General features: G+C 37.3%; 1 protein-coding gene across 14 annotated transcripts in view; it reads right to left on the minus strand.

Moving 5' to 3' along the window:
* Positions 1-24,701, minus strand: part of DACH2 (dachshund family transcription factor 2) — a 407,226-nt gene that overhangs the window by 34,790 nt on the left and 347,735 nt on the right. For 8 of the 14 annotated variants that reach the window (XM_016426763.2, XM_007507427.3, XM_007507425.3 and 5 more), the window contains one exon: positions 9,480-9,602. The exons of the other annotated variants lie outside the window; for them this stretch is intronic. In XM_016426763.2, the coding sequence (XP_016282249.2) occupies positions 9,480-9,602 (123 nt within the window). The remainder of the gene's footprint in view (positions 1-9,479; positions 9,603-24,701) is intronic. 14 annotated transcript variants of the gene reach the window in all.

The following is a 24,701-nucleotide window of genomic DNA, read 5'->3' on the forward strand; positions in this document are numbered from 1 at the left end:
ACTTGGGCCTCACTTTTTTCACCTGTAAAATGAGACGGCTGGATTCATTGGCCTCTAAGGGTTGTTCCTCTAGCTCTAGAGAACAGATTCTGTGAATAAATTACCCCAAAGGAGTTTGTACATTGTCTTGTTTTCTCCAATATGGAGAATATCAAGTTAGTACTTCTCCCCCTCAAACTGGCTAAGGCTTTATTAAGGAAGTAGGCATCTCTGAACACCCCTCAATCCCACAACCTTCACCACATGCACAAAGGCTATTTTTAGATGCTGCCTATTGCCGTGAGAGCCTCTGCCATCTGGCAAGCAAGCTCACTTTGTGTGCAACAGAAACCTCCGAAGCTACAACCCAGGGGGAGCCAACAAGCCCAACACACGTTCACGTCCCATTTTTATTTCATGCTCAGAACTGAATCTTGCTCATCATCTTCCTGGCTACTCTTCTCCCCTTGTCTCATTTCATTTTAAACTCTTCTCATTTTATATTTCTCTCAAACCGCATGATTTTTGTTAAAGAGAATTATTGAGCACCCAGGTGTGTACTGCACTGTCACACAAAGGACAGCAGTTGTCTAGTGAGGCTCCATGGTCTTGCAGAGGAATGACCTTGGCTACCTTCTGCAATGTCGGGCTTCCAAGAAGGCCCTTGTGCTGGCCACTCTTCCCAACTCTTTTTTTGTTTTAGAAAACAAGCTTTGAGGACATCGCTCTGTAGAATGTGGCCATAGAGAGTTGCCTGGGATGTCGAGAGGTTGAAGGATGGGCCCAGAGTCCCTCAGGCAGTATGTAGATATTGAGCCTCAGTGGTAGGACCTAAACCCAGGTATACTGACATCAAGGCCAGCTCTCTTTGCACTATGCTGTTCTGCACCTCATATGCAGCATATGACTGAGTTATTGGAATCCACGGAGTGCCAAACATATAAAACTGACTTCAGATAGAGTTGCCTTCCACCTTCATGCGATACATAGTTCTGCATTTCCTGGTTCTGGATTTCCCCCTGACATTCAGTCCAAAGGATGAGTTTTCTCTTTTTTGAGCATCTGTCTGTGTCTACGCTCTTTTTTACTTCCCTTCATCATTTAGTTCTTCTCTTGCACTTCTATGGTGCCGCCCCCAAATCATAAGCTTTTCTGTAGAAATTCATCCCCACGATGGACTCGAGAGGGCATCTTCCTAGCAACTCTAATTGACAGGTAAAAGAATGCTATGATAGCTGCCTTACAGCGAGCCTTATCTTTGTGAAAGATTAGGCCAACAGCTAATTATTCAGGTTTTAGCCATACTATGTGGTGTGGTAGAAAGAGGAGCAGATTTAGAATCAGAAGACATGGGTTTGAATCCTGATTGTCCTATACCACGCATGTGACACTGGCTAACTCTTTTCTACTCTCTTCATCTGTAAAGTGAAGGGCCTGGATGAGCTGACCGAGGCCGTCTCCTCCAGCTCTGACCCTCTTCTTATCACTGCCCCCACAAGGCTGGTTTGCTCACTGAACGAATGGCAACTGAACAAGCAGCAGCACAGTGGTTTATCCCTTGATACTCCGGGCAAAATTCTAACCTAATTCTAGTCCTCTGAGCCTCCAAAGATGGGGAGCACATACATACACAGGGCTTTCCTTTTCTGGACTTGTACAATAGTTAAGTACAACTGAATAAAATCAGTTTGGCTATGGTTTCCTCCTTTGCTTAGGCTGCATGAATCTAGTCCATGTCATCCTGTAAGGCCCCAAAAGCAAAGAAACAACAGAGATGGTAATCTCTTCAGATGTAAAACAGCCCCAATCAAATCGAGGTGTGGAATAGTGAGCAACAAATTATTAAGGTTTACTTGAATGAAATGGTGCCCTTAATGCAGCCTTGCTCTTGGGATACTGCCATTCCCATTGGTGCTTAGAGAGCACAGCCTTGCAAAATAATAGTATAGCCCGTTCAAATGGCAAGACATCTTTTTGCAATGGAGTGTTTGTGCCCAAGCAGATACAAGGATTGTAGAGAACGCATCCAGGGAACCATAAAACTAGTGGGAAACATATTTCTCCATGGTATTTTAGTACTTTGAAAAATTCAATCACTGGCCCCAAAAATGAGGTTGTAAATACTAGAGAAGTCTTATAAAGCAACAGCTTCCCATAGTAGCTGCTTACTGATGCTATGAAGAGATGGAACGATCTTCTCTTCTAAAGCTAAAAGTTCACCTTTTAACTTTGTTCTCAAATTATAATCATTCCCAGAGAATAAGACCAGTGCGCCAGCAGGTTTATGGAGCTTTGTGAAGAATATCACAAGCCAAACTGAGGACTAGAAGCCTTTCCCAAAAGGAAATGGAAGATGCATATTAGCGTTAGCATGGATTTAAAACATCTTGACAGTTTGTTGTATGAATGTCAAGAGCCCATCACAGAAAATAAGGGGTTTAAAATTTTAATATAAAGTGTATGCCAGGATTGAAATAAGGGTTACTTGACCAAATCTTCATCATGAAGTTAAGAATCATCACATGTTTATTCCTTACTAACTACTATGCATCAGGTGCTGGAGATGCAAAGAAAAGGCAAAAATAACCTCTGCTTTCTACGTTGTCCCAAGTATTCCGCATGTGGCACAGGGTTTCTTTCACTGGTAATTCACCCAAATGGCCTCCTCTGGTGCTTCTGGTCTATGTACTCTGTCTGGTTCCTGAATTTCCTCTCTTGAATAAAGCATCTCTTCTTAATAGAAAAAAGCTACTCTGAGATGTTCCTTCCCTTTCAACTGCCTTGCTCTCTTTGAATAAGGTGTGCCTTTCTAGAGCAATATTCTGCTCAGGGATTTCAGTGCATCATTTCTCAGGCATACCTACAAGATCAAATTATAATTCTAGACATAGGATCTCTGGTTCATTTAGCAATTCTTAGCCCTATTTGGTGTGTTTGTGTGTCACTATTTAATTAGTTAATTCTTGGTTCCTTTCTTGGACTTCATTTCCTGTCTTACTACTGCTTTTTTCCTGAATTATAAGGATTCTCCACTGAAACAAGATTTAGCATGTGGGTAGATAGATGGATGGGTATAGGTTGATGTGTGTGTATGTGTTTACCCCATTTTCTCTCTTCCACCTCAGTGGCCTTTTCAGTTTAAAGTTCTCATGAACAGAATTTCGAGATTCCAGGGAAATACAAATGTTTACCTATTCCTTGTTAGGATGCACTCCCTGTCCCTGGCCAATATGCCTGCCTCCAGTCCCTTGTTGTCCTAATCCTTCCTGTATACTGTCATGAAATCACAAAAGCTTATAATTGGAAGGGTCCTCAGGGGTCATCTAATCCCACATATACGTGAACAAGAGCATATTCAACAAATAGACCTCCAAGAAATAGGAGCTCCTTCCCTCCCAAGGCCGTCCATTCCTCTTCTGGATAGCTCTAATTGTTAGATATCTCTACTCTCATTGGACCCAAATGTGCCTTTCTTCTGGTTCTGTCCTTTTGGACCAAGTAGAACTAGTCTAATTCTTTTTTCCAAGGAATAGTCTTTCAAGTTATGAAAAACGACTTCCATGCACTACATTTCTTCTTTTCTTCAGGCTAAACAACTACAATATTTGTCATGAAGTTAATCTTCCCTCCACACAGCTTTAATTCTGTTACTCCTTTCCACAAAAGCCTTTAAAGTCTCCTTCTTGTCTACAGTCCATCTTCCTTAACTTGACATTTAAGGTGATCTACTATTTGGGCCTAACACAACTTCATCTTCTTCTCTATCAAAAACCGCTTTTTCTTTCATGGCCCAGTTCAGCAAGCCTTCTTTGACTCTGAAGAAACCTCCCACTCCTTGGAACTCTCATATCACTTCTTGTCTGTCCCGTTCATTTAGTCCTGAATCGCATGCTACCCCTTTTCTTTTGTTTATTGAACTGGTTTTTAAACCCCATCTTGTTAATTAACTTTTCACCTGCTTATGAAAAGTCACCCCAAAGATCTTTTAAGCTCCTTGAAGGCAAGGACTATGTCACGTACTACTTGATTTCTTCTACAGAAGGCAAGGCTAGCCTCTAAACTTGTAGCTATGTGACCCCCTCAGGACATTCCCATGATCCCCAATTTGGCCTATGGTTATTGCAGAACTAGGGTAGACTGTGGATTTGTCTTAACAGTAAGGAAGATAAACATATGAATGGGACTCTGAATGACTATCCCACTCCAATCTCCTTTTTCTCATGTGCCAAAGAACTGTCTTTGGTCCAAGAAGAAAAGAGCCAGCATTCTCCTCCACCTCCCTCACTTACTATGTGTACATAGTCAAGAGCTAAAAGCTGCTGCTGCAGTGATTTGGCAGTCACAGCTTGTGCTTTCTGAGTTTACAATTTAAATGGCTTTTTGTTAAACCTTGAACATCAATATTTGATATTTATATGTTAAACCAGAGCCACTCACAAATTAAAATCTCATTTACAATTTTTAATACTGAATTTTTCAATTATATTCCATAAATATTATGATACCTTGCTCTCTCTTTGGATCAGTGAGCACATTTCAATTTCTAAACCCAGGCTGGGTTACATTTTACCCACTGAAAGAGACAAATCGTGTCAAGAATGCCACTAGTACCTTTCCGCCACACATGCACACACCTATTTTGACCAATTAGACTTAATCTATTTGTCACTTCAGTGTAAAGTCTATTATTCATTCTAAGGAAAACAAAGCAAGCAAACTGTGGTCAAGAAATGGCTACTTTTCTTCCTGATTGGCTAGTTTGGTGTCAGGGACAAAGAAGAGTGGCTAAACCACAGAGCTGAGTCATTATACCTCTCTGGGCCTCAGTTTCTTCAATTGTACTGGTATACAGAGTACCAATAATTCCAGTGATACCTAGCTCACAGGGTGGTTCTGAGACTCCAACACCATAATGTCCATAAAATGCTTCAAGACCCTCAGGCCAGCCCTCAGTAAATGCCCGTTGCCCATTATTTTTAGCCAGTCTTATCATGTTTAAATGGACTTCCTTTAAGACCTTAATGACCCTCACCTAGGTGATGTAAGAGAAATAATTGCTACGAAAAACTCTAAAAGACATGTTCACTAATCTAATTTTTGGGGAAGAGCAACAAGGTTGAATAGACAGAGGCTCTCTCTCTCTCTTTTAACCCCTCACCTTCTGTCTTGGGGTCAATACTGTGTATTGGTTCTAACACAGAAGAGTGGTAAGGGCTAGGCAATGGGGGTCAAGTGACTTGCCCAGGGTCACACAGCTGAGACGTGTCTGAGGTCAGATTTGAACCCAGGACCTCCTATGTCTAGGCCTGGCTCTCTATCCACCGAGCTATCCCCCAGAGGCCTTCTCTTGAACCGAATTGCAAGTGGTGAAATTCTGATACTTTGCCACTGATATGTTCAAATTGGCCCTCTTCCAGTTTGGGGAAAGAGATGACATATCAGTTGTGGGTGCCTTGGGGTAGAAGGGGGAAGCTTGATGCTCCCTCCCACCACCAGCAGTCTGTATTTCACAGTATGAGTGAAATCAAGGCTCCTCCTCTGCTGACTGGGTTTAACTGCCTTTTGTCTCCTTGTCCCTCCCTCCAGTATTGCTCAGATGGCAATCTTTTATTTCTTGTACAAACTCATTTGGAAGATGCAGGCTAGACTCCAGCTGTGTACTGCGATTTAGGACTTAATACATGTCAGCCTGGTCCTTCCACACCCTGAATAAACACAATGAAACTTAGCATTTTAATTGAAGACCGGTCCAAGGCAGGGCTCTGTTTTCTAAGTGGTGTGCAGCCCATCTGAAATCTACTTCATCTATTGTTTTGGCAAATTCTTAAAATTTATTGATGCTACATGTCACCTTTTGAGCTTCAAAGGTTTTCAAAAGGTTGCAGCAACCAAAGTTAACACAAATGTATCTGGGAAACCAGTACAAACAAAACACAAATCAAATAGCCAATCAGCCCCTAAAGACCCAACCTACCATTGAGCCCACACTGGAAACCAATGTAAAGTTTACCTTCCAAAGGCAGCAGTATGCAAAGGTGATTTCCTCCTTTTTATGAGGAACGACGGCACACTACCTCAGTGAGAGACAGCATCCTTTCACATCAGCAAGCATGGAGGCTCTCTCAGAGTGAATGATCTGCCCCCAAAATGTCATTCTTGTTTCATGAACAGGTAATGACAGTTACCTATACGATTCGCATAAGCTGGGCAGGCAGGCATACATGGATTCCACACAGCTCACAGATCCATGCAGAGGCAAAGAATGAAAACCAAGCCAACGTTGTAGGTCACCTGAGCATTCCAGTTTGGGCAGTTCCCCCTACGGTGTTCTAATGATTTCAGTTACAGGCTCTCTCTGGCAACTCTGAGACTACTTTCCTATATAAAAAGCTGCTCAGATGGGAATGAGGAGAGAGAAATCAGATGTCCCTGAGGGGCAAGGCCTTCCTGGGCTAGGAAAGAAGTGTTTCTATAGCATTCTGGAGGTTCCACAGTCTCAACTTTCTGTTTCGGGTCTTATCAGGGAAAAGAGGGATAAAAATATGGCTATAGACAGGATCATGGATAAAAACTGTGACTTTACTGCCCGATATCCTTTTTGGTGTCAGACAAAGACAAAGAAATACATAAGATTTTCTTTCATTATCAGATTATTGTTTTTTGAGCTGTTTTTTTAAATGTGGTCCAAACATTAGTAAAAAAAATCTCCATTTAGTGGCAGGAGGGTAACTCCTCATTAACCTGAAGTAGGGGCATTATCAATCAAAATAAAAGATATCACCATGAAGCAGATGCTATCATTACAAATAATCTTCTGTGTATTGCTCCAGCCCAACAATTGTTCAGAAGCTCACAGAGCAAATTCAATTCCACCGAGTAGGGCCCCAAATAGCAATAGCATGCTCCACAACAATGATGGGCTCTGCCACAAAGCGGCCATCCTCACCACTGGAGTGGTATTTATTTTGCTTTTTTAAAAAAGGCACTGACCGTGTAACTGAATATTGTATTTTTGCTCACAAGTGTCAAAGGGTAAGATTCATATTCTTTTAAAACCTTTAAAGACACTTATTTGCTAATGTTCTATATTGGGTGATGTTATTTGCCGTTATTTTCCCCCTTGAGCCTCATTAAAACCCAAGCAATGAGAGAAAACTATTTCTGGAGGGGAAAATGTTTATTCCATTTACTTTAGATTTGTTCATGACTCCTTTCTATGTCAAAAGGAAAAAAAAACAGAAAAAAGCCCTTGATTTGTACTGAATAACAGCAACATTGTTATGGAATCAGCTCCAGAATTAAAAGAAAAAACCTCAATTAGAACTATTTATAACTGACCTCTAAACAATTAAGCAAGACTACTGGGGGGGGGAGGGGGAGGATATTTATAAGGGCTGTTTTTAAAAAAATTATCACAAAGTCTGTAGGAATTTTACTCAGACCAATTTGGACATGCTGCCTCCATCCACTTAGTCATCCATCACTTATAGTAATTAGTTTGGCTCCTTCCACTGTCATGATGATAAGCGTGACCCCAGGGCTGACTGCTGGTGTCTCAGTCCCTGGAGGATGCAGATGGATCAGCTGTGATATCATCATTACCAAGCACTCACCTCTTAATGGACAGCAGCTTGTTTTTCTGCTATATTCCATCCATACTTGTACACTCAAATTGCACAATTTTAGAATTGAAAGTACCCTTATTTACCATCTAGTCCAATCTATCCCCAAAAGGTATCTCCACTACAACAAACCCAACAAGTAGTCATCAGCCTCTCCCAGAAAACCTCCAACAACAGGTCTTTGTCACCTCCCAAAGCATCCTCTTCAAATGTGGCACAGCTCTTATTGTTAAGAAATTGTTCCTGACATCAAACTAAATTTGACTCTTTCTCCTTGTTTTGCCTTCTGGAGCCAAGCAGACCAAGTCTTGTCCTCTTCTAGGGGACAGCCCTTCAAATACTCAGAGACAGTGTTGCCTCTGGGTTCTCTGCACATCTCTTTAATTTCTTCAAATGATTCTCTCTATGAAATATGTTCAAGCGACCCTTTTACCTCCTTTCCTCTTCTGTCCCTTCCTTAGAGTGGAATAATAGAGGTGGATCAGAGAGAAGGAGCCACTTAACTTCCTTTCTATTCTACTACACATAGATATATTATATATAGGTAAAGGGTTTTTTTTTAATCTGTTAAGAGAACCCTTAAGAGAACAAGATCACAGATTTAGAGCTAGCAGAGGCCGTAGAGCACATCTCTTTCAACTCCTTATTTTATAAACTGATTATTCAAAAAAGATTGGCCTAAAAATTCATACACAAAAACTAAATGAATGGGAAAATGCCTCTAAGTTCAGCCAGTCTACTGATTTTCTACAAACTATTTGGGGCAGGTACTGCAGACTGACAATGAACAATGGTACAATTTTGAATGGGAAATATTATATGTGACAAAGTACACAGTGCTTTTAATGACTCTAAGCTATTTCCTTGTGCAAATATCCTTTTTTAGAACACAGTTCATAGCATCAAAGATGCTAAGCCAAAAGAGATCTTAAAGGCTATCTAGACTTTTGAGTTGGGAATGGTAATACATGTAAAGAGACTTGTCTAAGTTGACAAGTGGCAGAGCCCGAGTGTGAACCTGGCTATTTTGTCCCCAATTCAGTGCTCATTGCACTACACAATGCTACTTCCATTTATCAATTTCAGTCTTTAGATCTTTCAAGGTTTCATAGATTCTCCTCAAGGGCAGGTGTGGTTTTCATTTTTGACTTGGCATCCTTGGAAACAGCATAGTGTCTGCCACATAATCTTAAAAATACTTATTGGATTGGCTTATAGTATCAGACATTTAGAACTTGAAAGGGACCCTTAGAAGACTGAATTGGAAGCAATACAAACTAGTAGATTCATCTAAGAGGTACTGAGACCAGTGTCAGCCATTCATACAGGCAGTAAATCCCATTTCATTCCAGTCAGGCCTTGAGCCTGTCTGTGCTTTGGGTCCTCATTCCTCACAAGATACACAGATGGTACAAGTATCAGGAATATCATCACTACTGAATGAGTGAGAATTTTGGAGACTAGCAGAGATTCTTTTCTCTGCCATTTCCAACTCCAAAATTTGGCCAAATTCTATCAAAATGTAACTTGGGCATGGCACTCACTTTTGCCTATCCCAAAATTCTTCCAGTTGTCATGGTCTAGTAATTAATTTGAGCTGTCCCAACCTGAAAGAGGGACACCTTGGGAAGAAATGTGGCCCCCCTCACAGGACATCTTCAAACAGAGGATGGGGCACCTCTTTGCGAGTATGGCCTGGCCAATGTGGTCTCTACCAACTCAGAAATTATGATAGTTTAATATTTTAGTTGTTAATTATTAAGTTCATTTTAAGAGGAAATTATAGCTATACCTATGACACATGGGAAAAAATTCTTAGACTTTCATATACTACTGTATAGCATTATTGAAATCTTTTATTGTTCTAGAACTTTTCACCTGTTCGTCTTGGCGCCCAAACTTGGTTGTAAGCATCTTGAGGCCCGGCTCCCTGTCTTACGATTCTTTTTCCTCCCCACAGTGACTGGGAACCATCAAATAGCTCTTGATTGAATGACAGAACTGAAAGATGGCAGAGAGCTATGAGTTAGCTTCATTGTGCACATTTTTAAAAAAACCTGAATTCTTAAAAAGAAACAGACATAAAGATGATGAAGGGAAACCTAGTTGAGAAAGGGAAGTGGGGTTCAAAGGAAAATAGTGTTAATGAATTGGCTTCCTTTCTTCTATGGTCATAGGATCAGGGTCACAGGGCAATCTCATTGTATATTTGTGGCACTTCTTTTCAAAAGACTGGTAGGGATCCGAGAGTTACTTATGCCCCAAGTGAAAACCATAATATTTCCAAAGGATTTCTTTGACAATATCAAATGTATTTTAGAGTCAGAAAACAAATGGGTGAAAAGAGAAGACATGAAAAAAAGAAAGAAAGAAAGAAGAGTAGAGAGAGGGTAGGAGAACAAATTGTAAAAACGATAAGCAGTTTAATTAAAAAGAATGACGATAAGGAGACAACAAATTTTGGGGATGTAGCCAAAAGGGGGAAATGTCAATATCTACATGCTTACATCAGTAAAATAGAGAAAGAATAGATCAATGAATTGAGCATGCAACTAAAAAAAAAACAAAGGGAAAATGTCCAATCAAAAACCAAATTAGAAATCCTGAAAAATCAAAAGAGATTAATAAAATTGAAAGTAAGAAAACTATTGAAGTAATAATTAAAACAGGGAGCTGGTTTTATGGGAAAAAAACAAACAATGGTCAGTTTGATTAAAAAAGAAGAAAGAAGAAAAACAAGTTATCTGTATCAAAAATGAATTCAATACCAAATAAAGAGGAAATTAAAGTTATTATTAGGAGCTTTTTGCCCAATTGCATGTCAATAAACCTGACAATCTAAGCAAAATAGATGAATATTTTAAAAATATAAATTACTCAGATTAACAGAAGAGGAAATAGAATACTTTAACCCCATCTCAGAAAAAGAAATTGAACACACTACCAGTGAATTTCCTAAGAAAAAGTCCCAGGGCTAGATGGATTCACAAGTGAATTCTAACAAACATTTAAAGAACAATCAAGTGCAGTAATATATAAATTATTTGGAAAAATAACTGAGAAAGGAACTCTACCAAATCCTTTTATGACACAAATATGGTGATGAAGAGCAAAAAAGGAGAAAGAAAATTACTGTTCAATCTCCTTAATGAATATTGGTGCAAAAACTTTAAGTAAAATACTAGCAAGGAGACTATAGCAATAGATCATGAAGATCATACACTATTATTTCTAGGTAGGATTTATAACAGGAATGCAGGATTGGTTCAGTATTAGGAAAACTATCAGCATTATTGACTGTATCAATAACAAAACCAACAGAAATCATATGATTATCTCAGTAGAGGCAGAAAAAGCTTTTGACAGAATACAACATGCATTGCTGTTTAAAAAAATACCAGATAACATTGGAATAAATGGAACCTTCCTCAAAATGATAAACAGTATCTATATAAAACTATCAGCAAGCTTTATCTGTAATGGGGATAAGCTAGAAGTCTGCCTATTAAGATCAGAAGTGAAGCAAGGATGCTTATTATCACCACTACTGTTTAATATTGTACTATAAGTATGCTAGCTATTGCAATAAGAGGAGAAAAAATTAAAGGATATAGAGCTAATTTTTGTAGATGGTAAATTTAGAAATCCTAGAGAATCAACAAGAAAAAAATAATTGAAACAATGAATAATTTTAGCAAAGTTGCAGGGTTACTTTTTCTCCCTGGAGTAGTGAAAGGAATGCTACAGATTGGATATCTATACCTCTAGAAGACATCTCAGGCGATGATGTGCTTGTTGATTATTTTAAAAAATTATGGGACTTTGCTTAATGGCTTTGCCTGATTCTAGGAGAAGGGAATACAAAAGAGGCATTGCACAGTGCCAAAGGAGCACAAAGCTAAACTGCATAGTGCCAATAATCGAGCACAAGGTCAAAGAGATCAACCAATCCCAATGGAATTCATGAAAAATTTGAGCCAAAACTAGAGGACTTGAACTTGTTTGGGGTTCAAGGTTGCAGCTGTTTTGACATATGTCAAAGGCAGGTCTTCCTTGTCCCACATTCTACCAAGTATCTCAAATTTGGCTCCTACCTGGATCCTATAATCTAGTCCCTATTCTGTCTTTCATTGTGTGGCAAAACTTTCCGTAGTCCTGGTGGCTGATTGGGAAAGTGCATAATTATATAAATCACTTTAATTGGGCCCTGATTCAAGGACCTGTTATAGTTTTATTTTCCTTTACTTAAAATTTTTACACATAAGACTTTGATAGTCTATTTTCCCTTTGGATTTTTTTGATGTTTTTGATTTCTCTTGTCAATTCATTCATATACCTCATAACTCAGCCATGCATCTCTAATTGATCACTGTGTTTTTCAACACCCTCTTCAGGGGGGAATGTATTATTATTTGAAAATGCAAAGCTTAAATTCTATTGAGAGTAATTTTAGGTTAAGAAACATGCTACCTCTCCAAACTGTTTGGAGAAGGCACCATAACAATGCCTCCACAGACCACATACTGCACCAGAAGATCCAGAGTGAACTTTGGGATGTGGTGATTTGAACTGTGTGGGGTTGAATGCATTTGTTTTGTATGTATACTCTTATGCTTCAGGGGACTTCCCCCTAACTGGCTTTTTGTCAATGTGCCTAGCAATCATGGGTTTGTTCTTTTTTCTTTTATCCCCAAATTATTGTAATTTAAAAGTAGGTTATGTTTACAAGATCCATTGGAAAGACTAGTCTTCCAAGGATCTCAGGAGGGAATGTATAATTGAAAATCTGTTACCCTAAAAAAGAACTACATTTCCTAGGAGCTCCCTGACTTCCTGTTGTTAATGTACTTCCTGTAGACAGAGGATATTAGTAAAGTGGGTGATCCTCTTGGGCCTCTTTGGCATGATGACATTGAGCTTGGTGGTGGTGGTGGTGGTAAGCTAAGCACAGGGATTTTAAATGGACTCATCAGCCATGGGTACATGGTCTTTATTTTGAATCATCTTTATTCTTTGATTTCTAATGATCATTAATAAATCCCTTAAAATATATTTTATTATTGAGATTTAATTTTATTTTTTACGCTATACTTGTAAAAGATGTAAACCTTTTCTGCAAATCTTTGTAATCTTTGGAGAATTTGGAATTTATTTTGCTGTAATGTGAAAGTTGATGATAGAATTGTATTTTTTAATTATTATTCATTTATTTTTAAGTATTTTTTCATGGCTACATGATTCATGTTGTCTCTCTCCACTATTCCCTCCCCCCTCCTGGAGCTGATAAGCAATTCCACTGGGGTATACGTGTAATCACTCAATACCTATTTCCATATTATTCATTTTTGTAATACAGTAATCTTTTGAAACCAAAACTCCAGGTCCTATACCCATATAAACAAGTGACAAAAATGTTTTTCTTCTGTGTTTTAAGCTAGGATGCTTCTCCTTTTTTGTGGGATAGAGGGTCCCTTTCTTTGCAGTTTGTGGATTTGTGTTTCTCAAGGCATAGTCAAAAATCCATATTATACCAAAGATCTCAGATAAAAAAGCAATTAAATTTAAGTAAATAAATCTATATTGCAAGATGAGACTTAGGAATCAATTCAAAATTTTCATGCTTCTAGGTACAGACAAAGCTATTTTTAAATCATTTTGTGAGGGCCATTAAAAATAATCCATAAGAGAATTTCCAAAATTGAATCAAGAATAGGTGAGAGGATTAAAGTCATGTTTTTGGTCCAGAAAAATACTAGATGAAGAGCATCCAAAAGAAGGAGGAGAAAGAATGTGGAGGGTGGTGATGGTAAGCAAATGAACAGCTAAAAGAATCTCCTTTGTAAATTCTACTTTTTCTCAGGGTCATTGATAAAAGAATTGTATTCAGTTCAGATGTTGAATGAAGTAGGGAAGGGTACAGTAATCAATAGGCTTATGGACATGGAGAGAGAAGATACTTTGTGGATGAACACTAGTGTATCTTGTAACACTCCAGAAAGTCAAACAAAACCAAAACATGATCCAGTCAGGTTTATGTGAATTCTGTACAATAAGTGAAGAGCAATTAATTACAATGCTATATAAATTATCTGTGGTAATGGAATATGCCAAATTACTTGGATTATATGAATATGATCCCAATGGCTCAAATAGGATGGAATGTAGCACAAATATACATGGACACTATAGGGTTATCTCATTAATGAATAATGATGGAAACATTAACTGATCTTTTAGTTTAAAAATCTACATGTCAAATGTTATTCATTGTCATGAGATATGATACTGATACATTTACTTCTTTAAGAAAATGCCACTTATTATTTATTTTACTTTGCAACTAAAGTCACATCACGTCTCTGTACTGGAGTTTTAAAACCTACAAAACAAGGAGGTTGGGCTACATTATCTCTATGGACTCTTTCTTACTCATAATTAAAACTTTTAAGTTATTGTTCGGTGCTGAACTCTTTTGCGTAGTCTGGGGAATACAAAGAATACCTTCTCAGAATCATATTAAAATACATAGGATTATAAAGAAAACCAACCTATTATATTAAAATTATGTTTATGAAATATTTGAAAATAAATTGACTGAGATAAGTACTCCTAAAAGATTTGGCTTGACTAAGTTAGTAAAGGAGAACCTTTGTTTTATGTGCCCAATGCATTCTAAGAATCTTTGTACAAGTTTAAATTTGCAAATAATATGGAATTATATTATTAAAATAAGTATTCTTACATGAACATATGTAGGTACTATGCTAATTTTCTTAGAATTATCTTGGAGTTAATGAAACAAAGAATTGTGGTTCTAATGTGGACAAGAAATTCACATAAAGAGTGCTGTAGGAGGTAATATTTGGTGCAAAATAATACAAGTAATACTAATGCTTCTGAAAGCAAGAATGAGTGTGATTGTATGGATTTATGTCACTTAGGAAAAATGATGTAGATTTAACATGTAATTAATTTTTTTTATTTTACCTTTTTTCTGGCTGTATTATTTTTCTATTCCTAATTAAATATACCTTAATTTTGTGTTGGCTGTGTAAAATGATATATTAATGGATTTTATCTTAGTTATTTGTTTTTATTTTTTATAGATTTCAGAGTGCAACACAAATTTTCCTTTCCAGTAATTTAATTTTCAATTTTATATAATTAAGACTGCATTGCTGTTCGGGATCACTTGCCAAATTCTGCATGTTTCCCTTTTCCTTCTATAACTGTGAAAGATGCAAACTTTCTTTCCTGTGAATGTAATCTTGTATTTCGAATTCATTTTTCTACAATGTGAAAGGAGATGATAGAATCGTATTTTAAGATACGATGCTTTTTCTCTTTTTGTGGAATCGAGATCTTTTGTGATTTGTGGGTTTGGATTTATTAAGACAGTGATGACTCAGTTCATTTGTTTCTTATGTAATCTAGTCATTGACTTCATTGTTTTCTAATATCAGCCATGTTTAATTATGGTGGATAGTTAGTTGATAATCGAAAACAGTAGAGTGAATCTAGAGTTGTTGAATCACTTGAGATGTGGTTGTATAATAAGGTCTGTATCTGTTCTACTTTGTTTGGAAGTGTGCCTCTCTTTCTCATAACATCTCTAGAATAGTCCCCATCCCACACATATTGTTTCTATTATTGATTTTCCTGATCGCATCCTTAACACCTGATCGTGTGATTTCAACTTTAGTTTAATTGGAGGTCTGCATTTCTTTCTCAGTATACTATCAGAGAGAACAATGAAGGTATCTCTTACACTTCATCTATTTTTTATCACCCATTTCTCTGATGGTCTCCTTCATAGCCATTAATCAAAGAAGTTCCACCTTGGCTAGAGATTGAAATGCCCTTACAGTAGTAGGAAGCCATAGTGCAGTCGTAACAGGAGTCAGCCACAAGTCAGAAAAACCCGAGCTTCAATCTGCAGAAGGAAGCTGTGAATAGCATCCCAACCATTTCCCTATTTTTTCTCCATGCAATAGTAATAAATTTCAATTTGATTTAATCAGGATAATTAACAGTGCTGTTCAAGGTCCTTTGATCTCATGACTAATTATGTATGCTTCCCTTCTCCTTCCATATATGTGAAAAACAAAATGTTAAAAAAATTTTAAATATTGTCTGTGCAATGTATTGTATAATATGATAAAAATCTGTTTCAAGGGAGGGTGCTTTTCATGTGTTTATAGCAATTTTTGTGTAATGAAGACACCCTTTCATTGTAGAATAAATTGTGATTTGGTTGTAAGAAGGTGTATTCTTACTTTCCAAAGAAGACTTTATTTTTCATAGTGTGCTCGGAATTCTTAACATATATTTACTTATTTCATTAATTATGTATCTTTTATATATATAATTAATAAAATAATAAATATAATATATTTATTTATTTTACTGATAGTATCCTTAACGCCTTTCAATTAATTGTTTCATTTCTTTTAAAGCAATATTTGTAGGATGGAGAGACCTTTCTTTGTAGAATAAATTGTGAATTAGTTCTAGGAAAGTATATCAGTATTTTTTTTTTGCTTTTCTTAGAAGCTTGAGTCTATACTAATGTGGTCACACAATACTTAAGACATTTTTGTGTTATTTATTTGACTGGAATGTTTAACACCTTTCAGCCAATTAAGTTTCACTTGAGATGGAGTATGGTGCTGGTCAGTCTTTGACAACAATCAAGCTGTGGCTCACACGGTAGAGAAGGGTGCTTGGAAAGCAGAGGAGGGTGGAAGTCATGAGTTTAAAGTTCTGTGGCAGATAGGCAGGGTCAGGGAAGAGAAACAGAAGCCTACCCTGGTAACTTGCATCTGATGCCCTATCATTCTTAATACTCTGAAGAGAAATAGAAGCCTACCCTAGTAACTTGCATTCATTCTTTCTGTTTTCAAGCTCTTTGAGGTTTGCTCCAAAGTAAACAAGCTCCAACATCTCCTAATTGCCTATGCCTAGAAGTTACATTCTACTCAATTCTTCCTATCAATCCACATTGTTTCTCAGTTGATGGAGATGCCTACCCTCAACCAAGAAGAAGCTGTGGTTGAGTGGGTAAACATTGGGCCGAAGGTGAAGGAGGAGAGTTCAAATCCTCTAGAAGGAAGAGTTATTTTCACAAGGCTTTAGAAAAAGAGATCCCAAAGAAGATAACATTTTAACAATAAAGAATCCATTAAATAATAAAGCGATAACTCATTAAATATCAGGAATTAGGACAAGGGGATCTGGGAACTTCTTAATTCAAGAAGACCATGCCAAAGAAAAGTAAGAGAAACATGTGTTACTTTTTATTATTTAATGAATTTATTATTATGAGTTATTTTCTTTGGTGATTTCTAAAAACCTTGCTTACTGTGCTTACATTGAAAGTTACTCTGAAGAGTATTGAGAAGGATAAGGGATCAGATGCAAGTAACACTTACTTGAGGGCAGAAATTGAAAGTATCCATCAATCACCATCTGTAAGAGGCCTCAACAGGAAAAAGCACAGGAACATTAGAGTTAAGTTGTGTAACTCCCAATTTAAGGAGAAAAGACTACAAGCAACTAGAAACAATTTAAATACTCTGGAGCTACAGTCAAAATAACACAAGTACTGGCTTAAGTGTTCCCTTCCATAGTCTTTGGAGGATGGTGGGAGAAAAAGAGGCAAGAAGAAGCTCAGCTGCTCTTCTCCATAACATCCTTTAGAAAAAATATAGCTCTCTTGTTCCCTCTTTATTCCTCTTCTTTAGCCTAAAGAGATAAACTGTCTCTACCCCAAACCATCAGTAAACATTATCTGTAATGGGCAAAAGCGAAAAGCCTAGCCAATAAAATCAGGATGCCCAGTATCACCCCTACCATTCAATACTGTACTAGAAACAATAAGAGAAGAGAAAACCCAAGGAATTAGAATAGGTAATGAGGAAATACTCAGATGGCACTGCAAATGATACAAATACTCTGTTATCAAGTAGAAAATATTCTCATTATTTGAGGTTTGCTTCTAACAAGCTCCATCTCCCTCCTACTTGCCTATACTTAGAAATGTGCCTTCCTATCTCCCACTTGTCTTCAGAATACTACCAGAGACAAAACATCAACCATCTCTTACCCCACCTTAAAGAAATAATTCTTTAAAACCCTTCATCAAGATACAAGAAAACTAGGGAAGAAAAATCAACCAATTGGAAAAAGAGATCCCAAAGTTCACCAAAGGAATCACTCTTGAAAAAAACAAAATAACTTTTCATAATAAATAATTCATTAAAGAGATATAACTTATTTAAAAAATCAGAATTGGGCATTATTATTATTTAATGAATTATTATTATGTTTTATTTTCTTTGATGAGTTCTAAGCATAGGAAAGTAGGATAGAGGTGGAGCTGGTTAGAAGCAAACCTCAAATTATAAGATAAGAATATGCAAATTACTTGAAAACAGTAGAGGAACTAAGTAGAGGCTACGAGACTAGGATGCAAGTTATTAGAGCAGTTCACAAGTTACTCTGAAGGGTATTAAGAAGGATATAAGATTGGGTGCAAGTTACACATACTTGGGGGCAGAACTTGAAAGAATCCATCAATCACAACAGGAAAATGCACAGGAACATTAGTGCTAACTTCTGCAACTCCCAGTTTAAGGAAAAAGGCCATAAGCAACTAGAAACTATTTAAATACCAAGGAGATACAATCAGAATAACATGAGAGATGGGTTAAGTGTTCCCTTCCATAGTATTCCCAGAATGGTGGGAGAAAAGGATTCAAGAAGTCCAACTGCTCTTCTCCATGATATCCTTTAGAAAAAGGACAGCTCTCGTGGTCCCTCTTGATTCTTCTCTAATTTAGCCCACAGAGGATAAGTTGCCTCTATCTAAAATCATCAGCAAGCATTATCTGCAATAGCCAAAAGCTAGAAGCCTACCCAATAAAATCAGGACACCCATTATCACCCCTACTATTCAATGCTGTACTAGAAATGCTAGCTATAGCAACAGAAGAAGAAGAAACTCAAAGAATTAGAATAGGCAATGAGGAAATAAAGCTAGCACTCTTTGCAGATGATATGATTTTGAGATCCTAGAGAATTAACCAAAAAACAATCAAAACAAGTAACAACTTTAGCAAAGTGGCAGGATACAAAGAGAAAGAGAGAACCCATTCAAAATAACTATACAATATAAAATACCTGGGAGTTTACCTGCCAAGACAAACTCAGGAATTATATGAACACAACTACAAAGTAATTTTCACACACATTAAGTCAGATCTAAACAACTAGAAAAACATTAATTTTTCATAAAATAAAGTGACAATTCTACCTGAAATAATTTACCTATTTGATGCCATACCAAACTATCCAAAATTATTTCATAGAGCTAGAAAAACTTAACAAAATTCATCTGAAAGAACAAAATACCTATCTCTCCATTCCCTTATCTCTATATTCCATCTATCTTTTCTCCATCTCCCATCTCTCTTATCACTACCCTCTCCTCTCTGTTTCCATATACTATCTGCCCTATCCATGCCTATCTCTCCATCGCCTTTCCTCTACTTCCCCCCTCCTCTCGATATCTGTCTTCCCTCTATCTTTCCCTGCCTGTGTTCTTTATCTACTCTCTATATTTATTTTCCCCTCTCCATCTCTTCTCTCCTTGCATCTCCTCTCCCCTCCTCTCCTTTATCTCTATATTCTACCTCTTCTCTTGCTATCTTTCTCTATTTCTTTCCCTACTTTTATCTGTCCTCTCCCCATCTCCATTCATTATACTTGATCTCTCCTCTGTCCCATCTCTCTTTGTGCTATCGCCTCTATCACTCCATTCTCTCCTGTCTATATCTACCCCTTCTTCTTCTCTATTAATATCCTCTATCCCTATACTTTCTTTTTCTCTCCTCCATCTCTTTTCTCACTATCTAGCTTCCCTTTCCAGTACCCTTTCCTCTATCTCCCCTCTTTCTAACTATTCTCTCTCAATCTATCTTTTATCCATCTCTCCATAGTCTCTCCTCCTGTCTCCTTTATCTCTGTCCTCAATCTCTTCCTTCTTCTCCATTTGTCTGTCTTCTTGCATACTAGTCTAGTAGCCACTAATCATTTGCCCTCTATTGTTTTTCAATAACCTTCATAATCCTGCCATTGTAGAATAATTTGATATTTGGTTCTAATAAGCTTTTTCTCTGTCCTACTTTCCTATACTTGCAAGCTTGCCTCACTTTTTATATCATCAGAGGGAACACTTAAATCATCTCTTACTCCATCTATTTTCTATCATCCTGATGGCCTTCTTAACTCCTTTTAATCTCCATAATTTCTCATTTGATGGAGATTTCAGTCTATTCAGATCCCAGAGGAAGCTGTGGCTCAGTTGGGAAAACACTGGACCTGGGAGTAGAAATCCCCTATAAGGGGTTCAAATCCCCTATAAGGAAGATGAATTTTCCAAGACTTTTCAGCAACACGTAATAAAGGTAATGCAAGAAAATTATGAAAGGTCAACTGACTAGAAAAAGAGATCCAAAAACTCAACAAGGAAAACCATACATTAAAAACAAAATGATGATAATTCATTACATAATAAGTAACTCACTAAAATTGGAATTTTTAATTCTAATTCAGGTTAAGCTGGCAACTTCTTAAGGCTAGAGAATGAAGACTAAGAAAATAAGTCCAAAAAATGAAAAAAAAACAGAAGAGACTATGAATCATCATATTATAAAAGCAAATTATCTAGGAAGTAAACCAAGGAGAGGCAATATAAGAATTACAGAACTACCTGAAATTTATGATAAAAGAGTTTAGACACAATATTTCAAGTATTTCCCTTAATTTCTGAAACAAGAAGATGAAGGAGAACTTGAAAGAATACATCAATCAATATCTGTAAGAGACCCCAACAGGAAACACAAAGGAACATTAGAGCTAAGTTTTATAACTCCACAGGGTTAAGTAAAAAATACTACAAGCAACTAGAAAAAACAATTTTAATTCTATTGAGCTACAATTATAATAACAAGAGATGGCTTAAGTCTTCCCTTCCACAGTATTCCGAGGTTGGTTGGAGAAAGAGAGGCAAGAAGTCTAATCCCTCTTCTCCATGACATCCTTTAGAGGACAGCTCTCATGTTCCCTCTTGATTCTTCTCTTTTCTAGTCCAAACAGGATAAGTTGCCTCTACTTAAAACCATCAGCAATTATCTGTGATGGGGACAATCTAGAAGTTTTCCCAACAAAATTATGATGCCTATTATCAACCATACTATTTCATATTGTACTAGAAATGCTAGCTATAGCAATAAGAGAAGAAGAAACTCAAGGAATCAGAATAGGCAATGAGGAAATAAAAGTTAGCACTCTCTGCAGATGATATGATGGCGTACTATGAAATCCTAGAGAATCAACAAAAAAACCTAATCAAAACAATGAACAACTTTAGCATCTTTGCTGATTATAAAATAAACCCTCATAAATCATCAGCATTTCTATATACTGCAAATAAAACCCAACAGCAAAAGATAGAAAGAGAAATCCCATTTAAAGTAATGGGAGACAATATAAAATACCTGGGAGTCTACTTTCCAAAACAAACCCAGGAATTCTATGTCCACAACTATGAAACAGTTTTCAAACAAATGAAGTAAGGTCTAAACAAATAGAAAAAAACATGAATTACTCACTGGTAGGATAAGCCAATATAATAAAAATGATAATTTTAACCAAATTAATTTACTGATTCAGTGCCATACTAATCAAACTACCTAAAAATAATTTCATGGAATCAGAAAAAAATAAAATTCATCTGGAAGAACATAAGGCCAAGAATATCAAGAGAATTAATGGGAAAAATATGAAGGAAGGTAGTTAGCTGTATCATAAAATAACAACCATCAGAATAATCTGGTACTGGCTAAAATATACAGTAGCAGATCAGTGGAATAGATTAAGCACTCAATATGAAGTAGTAAATGGCCATAGAAACCTAGGGTTTGACAAACCCAAAGATCCAAGTTTTTGGAAGAACAACTCACTATTCAACAAAAACTGCTAGGAAAACTGGAAAGCAGTATAGCAGAAACCAGCCATAGACCAATGCCTCATGCAAGGTAAAATAAAAATGGATACATGACTTAAAAATAAAATTTAATACCATAAACAAAAGGAGAACAAAATAGTTCACCTGTCAAACTTCTGGATAAGGGAAGAAATGGGGTCCAAACAAGACATAGAGAATATTACAAGAAATACAATAGATAACTTTGACTACATTAAATTAGAAAGGGGTTGTGCAAACAAAACCAATGCCACCAAGATTAGAAGGGAAACAACAAAATGGGGAAACATTTTATAGCAGAAGCCTTATTTCTTGAACATATAGAGAATTGAGTTAGATTTATAAGTACAAAGCATTCCCCAACTGGCAAATGGTGAAAGGACTATGAACAGGCAATTCTCAGAAGAAGAAATTATAACTATCTTTAGTCATATGAAAAAAATGCTTCAAATCATTAATAATTAGAGAAAGGTACATCAAAACAACTCTGAGGTACCACCTCACACCTCTCAAATGGGCTAATATGAGAAAAAGAGAAAATGATTAATGTTGGAGGGAATGTGGCAAAACTGGCACACCAATAAAATATTGGTAGAGCTATGAACTGATCCAGCCATTCTGAAGGGCAATGAGGAATCATACTCAAAGGGCCATCAAACCCTGCAAACCCTTTGACCCAGCAATACCATCACTATGTCTGCATCCCAAAGAGATCAAAGATGGGGGAAAGGACCTGCCTACACAAAAAATATTTATTGCAGCTCTTTTTGTGGGAGCAAAGAACTGGCAACTGAAGGGATATCCAAAAATCGTGGAAAGCCTGAACAAGTTGTGATATGTACTAGTAATGGAATACTATTGTGCCATAAGATATGACAACCAAGATGATCACAAGTAAAATGGAAAGACTTATTTGAAGTGATGCAAAGTGAAGTGAGCAGAAACAGGAGAACACTGTACATGCCAACACTGATTATGCAGGATGATCAATTGTGAATGACTTAACTTATCATTAGCAATGCAAGGATCCAGGATCACAAGGGGGAAAGGCTGTCCACCACTACAGAAGGAACCTACAAAGTCTGAATGCAGATTGAAAACACATTTTTCTAGTGTAAGTAATATGTGTCTTCAGACATGACATGATGGACATGAAAAAAAATATATCATAGCACATATACAACCTATATCGTATCACCTGTTGTATTGAGGAGGGGGAAAGGGTGGGAAGAAGAGAACATGGATTGCAACATGTTGGAAAAGGATTATTTGAAATTGTATTGACATAAAAATAAAAATGAGAAGAGGGAGAGGGGGAGAGGAGAAAAGACAGGAGACATAGGAGACGGGGGGGGGGAGAGAGAGAGAGAGAGAGAGAGAAGAACACATAAGGTTAAAGTACATGAAGTAACTAGACATTAAGTGTCTCTCTCTGTTTCTCTCTCACCAGGCCCCAAACAGGATAGAGTCTTCCTGCTACCCCCTCATTCCACAGTCTGATCCATAAAGGGAAAATTCATATCTGGTAAATGAAGTAGGGCACCAGAGGCCAGGGCTCTTACAGACTGGTTGTTAGCAAGGCCCTCCACTAGGTGCAACCATTGGAAGAGAAGCTTTTACTGCAAATGAAGGAGACTTTTCTGGTATATGACCAGCTGGATGGGAAACAGGACTACATGAGCCAAGGATGCTTCTTTTCCCTCCTGATTCAAAGCTTATGTTTAAGTAGCACCTCCCTAAAAGGATAAGAAGAAAGGGAGAAATGTGTGGGTTGGAGCCAAAGGTACCACATTGCTGGTCATGCTCAATACCCACCAAACCTGAAGCATAAAATAATGTCTTTTTAACTACAGGCCAGATAGATGTCTCTGCCTTTTCTTTTGAAATGCTACTCATTTATTTCAACTCAGTATTAAGGACATAAGATGTGCCAAGATCTGTTCTAGGCACTAGAAAGTCAAAGACCAAAACAAAAGAACTTCTGCCCTCAAGGAAGAAGTCGGCATCTTTCAGAGCAAGTAGCTCAAATCTCTCTTCTTCCATGCTGGTTTCACAGACTACTCTTATCTAGGTAATGCTCCCTTCCTCTGAGCTCCTCAGATGTTTTAAATACTACTTCTGATGCAGTAAGTCATAGTTTAGAGCCTTAAATCCCTGTAAGGCCTTTACTGATATTTTGCTTTTTTACATATTTATCCTTTGGTTTCCCAACTAGACTCCACGAGGTGCTAGAAAACAGGCATCCTGTAATCTATTTTTGCCTCAGTTTCCGCAGGTTGAACTTGATGGCATCTAAGGTACCCTTCTGAACTCCTTATTCCCTAGACAAGTACAGGCACTACATATGTAGTTGCACACTATTCAAACATACTCCTGATGCTTATTTTTTCCTGAAAGAATGCATGACTCCAAACTCCTCTCTTAGCCTGGATCCCAAATATGCCCCATATTTTCCAGCAAAATGCTCCTTTCTGATACATTTCTGACCAGGCACAATGTTTATTAGGGATTAAAATCCATGTGCTTAGAAGTACAATGAGAGGCCCTTATTGATGGAATTACAACCCCACAATAGAACAGTAACATCTACACTGTTTCCCTTGGTAGCACCATGAATCTGGACAGCGACAGCTTGTGTTCAACATTGGTTCAGCCTTACCTTAAGTAGTCTGTTTTTAATAGCCAAATGGGCACTGCATTCTACCTAAACATTAAAAGCACCTTTCAGACTTAATTTTACAAGTAGAACCAACTACTGAAAGTAGAGAAAGAAAAGTCATTATTTCAGCAGATGAAAAGAAAGCGCAAATGACAGCTCATGTCTGAAAAAGGAGCACTGCGACTTATCTCTTTGTGAGGAAATGCCTTGGGTTCAAGACATTAGGGAGATTTTATAGTTCCTCTGCTTACATGGGGATTATTCTAATTTTGAAATGTGAGTGGGTGGGGGGTGTTAAAAAAGCAGCTGGAGCTTGTACCCATTCTTAACTAGTAAGGGATGCATTTTAGAGATATTTGGCCTCACACGAAACAATGAGTTTTTTTTAATATCT

This window comes from Monodelphis domestica, chromosome X, assembly GCF_027887165.1.
Source record: "Monodelphis domestica isolate mMonDom1 chromosome X, mMonDom1.pri, whole genome shotgun sequence".
NCBI classification, from domain to species: Eukaryota; Metazoa; Chordata; class Mammalia; order Didelphimorphia; family Didelphidae; genus Monodelphis; species Monodelphis domestica.